Below are 9017 nucleotides of genomic sequence, written 5' to 3'. Positions count from 1 at the left end.
AAGTTCCCTTTGAGAGCTAAATCTATGCTCCCTCTTTGGGCCTGTGATTTTCCCTTTGTATAATGGGCTAGGGCCATGATCTCTTGTCACTGTTAGCTTTGAGTCTATAATTTCTGATCTTCTCACACTTTATTCTCTCCACAAACCTGATTCCCCTAAACTGGCCACTATAAAGGGTGTTTATACTCCGTCCCCGGTCTTAGCATTGGCGGTCCATGCCTGGAGTGCTCTCTCCTCACCTTTGCCTCAGTTTCCCTTACTTTCTTCAAGACTCAGTCCAAATCTCTCCTGCAAGATAGAATCTCTTTTCATCTATTTTGTAGGAATCTAGTAGCTGCATATGTACATGCTGGTCTTTCCCCGTAGGCTGGGAGCTGGGACTGTTGGCTTCCCCTTTCTTTCTATCTCTAGTGCTTCCTGCAGTGCTTAGCACAAAGTAAGCGATTTATAAAATGCTTGTTGATTAGCTTTTACTCAGATGCATTTTGTCTGCGCACTTGCTAGCTAAGATGACCATGGGGGCAAATCATGCAACCTTTGTGGGCCTCAGTTTACCCACCCGCCAAAAGAGGGAGGTTCGGAGCCAGGCTTCCCCCCCTCCCTCCGCACACCGCATGGATGGCCTGCATGGTCTCTTCCGGCTTTAGAGCCAGGATCCCATGACCTTGGGCCAGTCTTTTCCCTGGGATCCCAGGGGTCCCTCAGCACGCTGCAGGCCAACCCTGCAGGGTGCCTTCCAGCTCCGGGACCCCCGGAAGTCCGGGATCTGGGTGTGGGGACCGGGAGGGTTCGGCGGCCGCCGCAGGGCTTGACATTGGCCGGGCGGCGGCGATGGTAGCATCAGCATCAGCCGCAGCAGCATCTGCAGCAGGAGCGCCCGGGGCTCGGGGCAGGCGGGGCGCGCGCCCTGCGACCGTTAGCGGGCGGGCGGGGGAGTAAGGGAGTGAGCGAGAGGGAGAGAGGGAGAGAGGGAGGGGCGCCCCCGGGCGCGCTCGAGGCGCGAGCGCAGCGCGGCGGCGGGAGGCGCGTGAGCGCGCGGCTCGGCAGGGGGTCCTTGGGCGAGGGCGCGCGGGCGGGGGGAGGGGAGCCGTTGGCCTCCGGGCGCGCGCCCTCTCCCTCCTTGCCTCCGTCCCGGGCTGCCCGTGGCCGCCGGCCGCGTGCGCCGCCCCCCCCCCCCCCACGGCCCCCCTCGTCAGTCCTCGTGCCCCAGCTCGACGGGGCCGGAGCTGAGGGCGGAGGGCCGAGGGCGGAGGGCCGGGCTGGGGGCCGGGGAGCGCAGGAGGAGCGAGCGAGCCAGCGCGGGAGCGAGCGCGGGGGGAGGGGCGAGGCGGGGGGAGGAGCGGGGCGGGCTGCGGACGGCGGGGGAGGGGCGGGGGAGGGGGAGCGGGGCCGAAGCCGGAGTCGCCGCAGCCGCCGGAGCCGGAGCCGCAGCCGCAGCCAACATGGCGGACCTGGAGGCCGTGCTGGCCGACGTGAGCTACCTGATGGCCATGGAGAAGAGCAAGGGCACGCCGGCGGCGCGCGCCAGCAAGAAGATCGTGCTGCCCGAGCCCAGGTGAGCCCGCGCCGACCCCCGGGACCCTCCGCGGCGGGGACGGGGTGGGGGGGCGGAAAGCTGACCCTGCGGGGGCATGTGCCCCGGGGGTGCTTCTGACACGGGGCGGGGGGCGCATCTATGGTGGGGTGCATCTGCCCTTGCGGAAGTATCAGACCCTGTGGGTGCATCTGCCTGGGGGGGGTGCATCAGCTTCGGGGGTGCTTCTGCTCCGGGGGGTGCATCTGCCTCTGCGGAAGTATCTGACTCTATGGGGCATGTGCCTCTCGAGGTGCATTCCCTCGGGGGGTGCAGCTGCCTCGAGGGTGCTTCTGCCTCTGCGGAAGTATCTGACTCTATGGGGCATGTGCCTCTCGAGGTGCATCTCCCTCCGGAGGTGCATTCCCTCGGGGGGTGCATCTGCCGCTGCGGAAGTATCTGACCCTTTAGGGCATGTGCCTCGGGGGTGCTTCTGCCTCCGCGGAAGTAACTGACCCTGCCGAGACATCTGCCCCTGGGATGCATTTGCCTCTGCGGGGTATCTGGCTGCGGGAGCATCTGCTTCGGGGGTGCGTTTGCCTCTGCGGAAGTGTGTGACTCTGCGGAAGCATTTGCCTCTGCGGCGGTATCTGACCCTGCCGGGGCAGCTGCTTCTGGGGGTTCAGTGCCTCTTCTGGGCTATCTGACTCTGCAAGGACATCTGACTCTGTCTGGGCGGGTTTGGGGTGCATTTGCTTCTGGCGGGAGTATTTGCTTCTACTGCGGTATCTGACTTCGGGAGCGTCTGTCTCCGGAGGGTGCATTTGCTTTTTCGGGGGTACCTGACCCTGCAGGGGCATGTGACCGTTTGGGAGCATCTGATGCCTCTGGGTGGGGGTGGAGATCTGACCCTTCGGGGAGCATCGAAACCTGCGGGAGCGTCTGTCTCTGGAATCTTGCTCCCGGGTGAACCGCTTTGCGTACATCTCAGGTCTCTGCCGGGGGGAGCGGGGGGGGGGTGCTCATCTCCCTCAATATGAGTCTCTGCTCTGGTGTGGGGGGGCACTTTCGACGTGTGTCTCTGTATACATGCTTCTTCGTGTGTTTGTGTGCTCGCACGTGTGTCTGCCTTTGTGTGTTGATGTCTCAGCCTGTGTATCCCCGAATGAGTGTCTGTCCTGGCCCTTAGCCATCTGGGTGTCTGCTGTCTGTCTGTGCCCCTTGCCTCTGCATCTGTTGTGCTTGTTTCTCTTGTGCCGGGCGGCCTTGTGTGTGTCCGGCGGCTCAGTTTCGGTCTCCGGGGTGCCCCGCTCTCTCCCCAGCAGAGCCACCAGCTTCTTGGCTTAAAGCTTCAGCTGCTGGGAAACCAGATCGGCTCTCTTTAGACGACTTGGTGCCCTCCCTAATTTTCCAGTGTTTATTTTTAAGTACGACAAGCTAAGGGGTCTTGTCCTGGGTTCTACTGGTTTGTAGCTCCCTCTCTTCGTGGGCCTCCTCTCAAAAATGAAAAGGTCACATAGGAGACCACCATTTCCCTGGGGTCCCTGTCATTCCCGGCACCTTCATGAATCTATCCCTATCGTCACCATTCCTACTTACCCTCAACCCTTGACACCAATCAGGATAATCTCAGCTAAGGTACCACTGGCTATCTTCCCACCTCCTTTCCTTTTCTGGAATCAATCTCTTTATACTGGTTTAGGTATCGGAAGGCTAATTTATCCTTTTTCGTTTAGTACACTTTAAGAAGATAGTGATCCAATGGATTTTTTCCTTTCCCTTTTCTTTCATCATTAAGGAACCCATTAGGTAGTGAATAAATTGTGTGTGTGTGTGTGTGGTTGGAAGGTGCCACATTTTGATTTCCTTTAGATCTTTTTCTTCGTTTGCAGATTTGCTGCTCTCACAATTTTTGAGGATAAAGACATAGGATTTGGGATGGAATTAGAAGTAAATAGCTGATGTACTGTGTTGTTAAAAATGCAGAATAAATGCCCATCGAGTAGAAAAGGGCTTTGGGGAGGTTCACTTTCAAATAGTTTAAAAATGAAAACTTCGTTTGGGCAGAAGTTGGCTGGAGATTTGAACTAAGTGAGAAATCACAAGTCAAAGCCTTAGCTAGGATAAGCTCAATAAGACAAGCTTTCTTCCTGGAGGACAGTGATGATGGTTGTGTCCATTAGACAGTGGTAGATGATATTTTCCCCTCCCAGTGTTGTCAAAACCATCACATGAATTCTACTGTATAATGCAGATGGTCTCCAAAGTGTAAATAGCTGTTTTGTAAAATGGATGATGAAAAAAAAAGGCTCTATACTGAATTTTTAGAATGTTATTTTAAAATAATTTACATCTCAAAAATATTTTAGTATCATGTTATAGTTTTCTTTTTGCCGTAAAATTAAAGCTAATTAATTTTGTTTTTATGATGATAAACCATTATCAGCTTATTTTGCCAGTTCACACTAGAGTACTGTAATACAGAAAAAATATCGATTCTTTCTTGTAACTTTATAGAGGATACCAATGTATTAGGAAAGCCAGGCTGTATAAATGAAGAAATGCTCATTACATTTTTGGGACATGCATTCCTTCAGTGCCCATCTCTCCTTGGTATTGTGGTGGTGGTTTTGTTATTGATACTGTTATTTTTTGATATGATACCAAGGAGTTTAAATTAGAAAGTTACAAGCACTGAGTACTTTGTGACATTGACATTCCTAGTCAAGAATTCAGCTTATCTTAAAAACCTAACAAATGAATTCTGACAAGTGGGAGATGCTTATACAGTATTTAACTAGGGAAGCTAGATCTCAAGTCTGAATTTTGATTGTAGCAAATTGTGTTTCTTTTACCCTGGTTTAGAAGACCCCCCTTTCACCGCCCACCCCCAACACCTGACCAACAAAAGAACGACATAAAGGCCTGAATAAGTAGGGTTTATACTTATACTCAATTGAGTAAACATTTATTACAACGTGCCAGATGCGGGGATGCAGAAATGAAAAAAAATAACATGAACTCTACCCACAAGTCAGCATTTTTAGTAGTGTGTGTTTTTTTTTAAAGGTCTCATTTCTTAAAATATTTTTTCTTGGTGTTTGAAACTCATCATGACTTCTGCTTTTTCTTGTCTCCTTTAAAATATATTCGTTATGCTTGCTTGGGATGTTAACTTCCTTGTATGACTGCCTTTTTCTTTCAGCAGGCTGCTTTGGGAAGGGTTTTTCTTAAAGAAAATCGGTGGAGGCCATGCTCATTTCTAATAGGATTAAAAAATGAAAACAAGCTGGAGAGCGAGTTTCTTTTAACTTCAAGAAAATATAATTTCACAGATTACATTTTTTTGGTTCTTCTTGCCGGCCAACCCCTTAATTCTCTTAGCAATTGTGATTCTGTTGCACAAGAACCGTTACTGAGGCTTGAACACCTTTATCATATGCCTCTAGAATTTAGAAGGAAAATTAGAGTGCTAGTTGTGGGAATTTTTTTAGGGGGGTTAGGGACTGTGTGATTTCTTCCCCTTGGGGATCCTCCTTACAAATGTTCAGCAACTCAGTTTATAGGCTTAGAGGGGGCAGCTAGGGGGCGCCATAGTGCTTAGAGTGCTGAGTCTGGAGTCAGGATGACTCATCTTCCTGGGTTCAATTCTTAGCTCAGACATTTGCTAGCTGTGTGACCCTGGACAAGTCACTTAACCCTGTTTACCTCAGTTTCTTTATTTATAAAATGAGCTGGAGAAGGAAATGGCAAACCACTCTAGAACCTTTGCCAAGAAAACCCCAAATGGGGCCATGAAGAGTCAGACGCAACTGAAAATAACTGAAAAACAAAAACAACAACAAAGTCTTAAAGTGGCTTGCCTGTTGACTGCAGCCTGTATGTATCCAAGGCATCATTTGAACCCAGGTCTTCCTGATTCCAAGGGAAACCTTTTATTTCTTTTTTGGTTTTGCATGCAGGACTTTTTATAATGTAATATTTTGTAATGTTATCAGTTCATTGTCTGGTGACAGGTTTGTTACACTGACATCATCAGATAAAACTTGAGGCCTTTTTTATTACCTCTCTAAGGCAGTAGTCAATATTGGGACTGGGAGGTAAATGTGAGCCAAGGTAGATTCTAGGTGAAACCGAAGGTTATTTTGTAAATATCCTCAGCATGAAATCCAGCTACTTTAGCTTCATTGTGTTACTGAAGAATCAGAAAACATTGTTTCCTTCCCTTCCCAGTTCAACTTCACACTGAAGTGAGGTTGCTGTGGAATCATCGACACGCGGACTTACTGAAAACGTTTGGATTCATATTTTTAGCATCTGAACAAGAAGGATCCTGTTAGTCATTGGTAGAGGCCTCCCTTCCATGACTTTTGCTCATTGTTCCACTGTTATTTTTTTTTATTTTTTTATTTTTTAGTGAGGCAATTGGGGTTAAGTGACTTGCCTAGGGTCACACAGCTAGTAAGTGTTAAGTGTCTGAGGCCGGATTTGAACTCAGGTACTCCTGACTCCAGGGCCGGTGCTCTATCCACTGCGCCATCTAGCTGCCCCTCCACTAAGTTATTAAAAGTCATTGGAGTCTCACTTCCTAGGTTCTTGCTTTACATGGAAAACAATTGAATGAAAAACAAAATGTAGCAATTGATCCAAACACTGCCTTTGTCTATCTATCTGTCTGTCTGTGTGTGTCTCTGGCTCTCCGTTTCTGTCTCTGTCCCTCTCTCAGGAGGGCAGTGACAGACATTGGAGCCCTTTATAATTATCTTGTATTCTTCTTGTGTGTGTGTGTGTGTGTGTGTGTGTGTGTGTGTGTGTGTGTGTGTGTGTGGCAATTGGGGTTAAGTGACTTGCCCAGGGTCACACAGCTAGTAAGTGTGTAAAGTGTCTGAGGCTGGATTTGAACTCAGGTCCTCCTGAATCCAGGGCTGGTGCTCTATCCAATGCGCCACCTAGTTGCCCCATCTTGTATTCTTCTTACAAGAATATTAGCCCTCCTGGGAAAGTAGCCTTGCATCTTACAGTCAGGTGAGGCCTGGTTTGTATCCTACCGCCCACACTTAAGAACTTGGTTATCATTTAACCCCTATGAACCTTAGTTTTCATATCTGAAAAATGGGTATGATGCTATAGTTATTCAGTCGTGTCAGACTCATTGTGACCTCTTTTTGGTGGTGTTTTCTTGGCAAGGGTACTATAATGGTTTGCCATTCCCTAGTAAGTACCTGAGGCTGGATTTGAACTCATGCCTTCTTGACTCCTGGTCCAGCGCTCTATGCACTGTGCCACCCAGCTACCTCCAGTGCCTATAGTATATAACTCATATAGTGATTGTGGAGATCATCAGAGAGATGCTGTAGAGGAAAGCTTTTTTTTTTTTTAAATGGCAGGGCAATGAGGGTTAAGTGACTTGCCCAGGGTCACATACCTAGTAAGTGTCAAGTGTCTGAGGCTGGATTTGAACTCAGGTTCTCTTGAATCCAGGGCTGGTGCTTTATCCACTGCATCACCTAGCTGGCCCTGAGCAAGGCTTCGTAAACCGAGGGACCCCCATATGGGGTTACGTGACTGAATGTGGGGGTCACGAGAAATTTGGCAGTAACTGTTTGATTTGCATACCTGTTTTATACAGCGATATTCTCCTCTCCCCCCCCCCCCCCGGGTCATGTAAACATTTCTCTGGTGAAAAAGTGTAAGAAGCCATGCTGCAAAGCTCTTGGTTTGTCTTACAAAGTGTGGTCCAGATGTTAGCTCTTCTCCATTAGGGCACCTGGTTCGCTGGGAGGGGGCACACAACTTGTGGATGTCCAGATTTGCACAGTAGTAGCTTCTTCAGCCCAAGTCAGGTTTAGACTTCTGGAGCTGCTCTGGTTTATTTTGCTGTCTTCTAGCCAGTGAGTGAATGAGACCTACAGGAAATAATCAGTCCTCCTCGCAGTCAGTAATTAGAAGTTAGCAAATGGCAGGTTTCTCTTAATACAAGGAGGTATTGCCTATCAATCAGAGCTCCCCCCCCCTCCCGCAATGGCTGCCTATGGTTAGTCACTAATGGAGGCAGGGTTGGTCGGTCAGTTGTCCACATGTCTCCCCTTGTGCCAGGCACTGTGCTCCGTGCTGTACTTGGAGAGCAAAGACCAGGATGAAACAGTGACTGTCCTGGGGGGATACAATGTGCTTACATATAAGTCGAAAGGAAACGCAGAATGATTCCTTCTACCTTCCTCTTCCCTCTCCCCCTTCCTCCAGACTGTAGACTCCATGGCTTCCTCATGGACAGACAGTCTTAGCCTTAGGCTTCCTTGCACAAGACCCTACCTCTTCCAACCCTGATTGCTTCCAATGGCACTGCCATGCCTGGAATGTGCTCTCTCTCTCTCTCTCTCTCTCTCTGTGCAGCTCTTCCTGTTGGCCTCCCTGGCTTCCTTCAGGTCCCAACTAGAATCCTCCATTCTACAGGGAGCCTTTCCCAGGCTTCCTCACTGCTAGTGCCCTCCCTTGGCTGTTTATCTCCACATTAGCCTGTGTGGAGCATGTTGGTCCGTAGCTGTTTGCATGTCTTCTGTTGTAGAGAGCAGGGTCTGCTTTTAGCTTTTCTTTGGCTCGCTGGGGCATAGCAGGGGGGCCTGAAACACTCTAAGTGTTTAATAAATGATTGTCACCTGACTGATTCAAGGGACGGACCACTGACATTTGAGGGAACCAAGAAAGACCTGGCAAAAGGGCGAACTTATACTGAGCCTTGGAGGGAGCTCAGTTTTCCAAGAGGTAGAGGTGAGAAGGCCCAGCCTTCCAGGCATGGGGGACACACAGCTTGACCAAAGGCACAGAGGATGTTGAAGAGAGGTGGAAAATGGCAAGAGGACCATCTGGGCTAGAACATATGTGGGTATCTGAGTAACGTGTAATTAATCTGGGAAGAGAGTCTGGAGCCAGATTGCTAACAGCTTTAAATGCTATATTTGATACTAGTGTCACCAGGGAGCCATAGAAATTTCTTGAGCAGGGGAGTGACATGGCCGTATTGATGATTTAAGAAGTTCAGTTTGCCAGCTGTGTGGAGGGTGGAAACAGGGAGATAGGAAGCTATTGCAGTAGTCTGTCAGGATGTGATTGGGGTCTGAACTAGGGTGAGCTGTGTTAGAGGATGGAAGAGGCTGGGTTCAAGAGATGCTAATGAGGTCGAATTGATAAGATTCAGCCCCCGTTAGCTGTAGGGAGGATGAGAGTCCAGGCTGATTACCGGTAGCTTGTAAACATCCGGGGCTGGAGAAGTGGTGGTGCCCCAAACAGAATTCGGGACACTAAGAGGTTGGGTGGCTTTAGGGAGAAGATCCGGTGTTTTGGACGTGTTGAATCTGAGATGTCTTTGGGCCATCAGGTGATGTCAAGAGAAGGGGCTTCTTAGCTTGTTTTGTCCCAAGGACCCCTTTGACATCTGGTGAAACCTATGGACCTCATCTCAGAATATTGCTAAGTGCATAAAACATAAAGATTATAGAAAAACCGA

The 9017-nt window shown here is 49.6% G+C and overlaps 1 protein-coding gene across 3 annotated transcripts in view; it reads left to right on the top strand.

Moving 5' to 3' along the window:
- The first annotated feature begins 1389 nt into the window (after positions 1-1389).
- The window catches only part of GRK3 (G protein-coupled receptor kinase 3), a 185321-nt gene continuing 177693 nt past the window's right edge, over positions 1390-9017 (top strand). For 2 of the 3 annotated variants that reach the window (XM_043979152.1, XM_043979151.1), the window contains exon 1: positions 1390-1555. In XM_043979152.1, the coding sequence (XP_043835087.1) occupies positions 1443-1555 (113 nt within the window). In that variant the 5' untranslated portion in view covers positions 1390-1442. The remainder of the gene's footprint in view (positions 1556-9017) is intronic. The other variant, XM_043979153.1, reaches the window with a different exon arrangement.

Source organism: Dromiciops gliroides, chromosome 1 (genome assembly GCF_019393635.1).
Source record: "Dromiciops gliroides isolate mDroGli1 chromosome 1, mDroGli1.pri, whole genome shotgun sequence".
Taxonomy (NCBI): Eukaryota; Metazoa; Chordata; class Mammalia; order Microbiotheria; family Microbiotheriidae; genus Dromiciops; species Dromiciops gliroides.
Note: the sequence above shows the minus strand (reverse complement) of the source record. Positions and strands in the feature narration are given on the sequence as shown.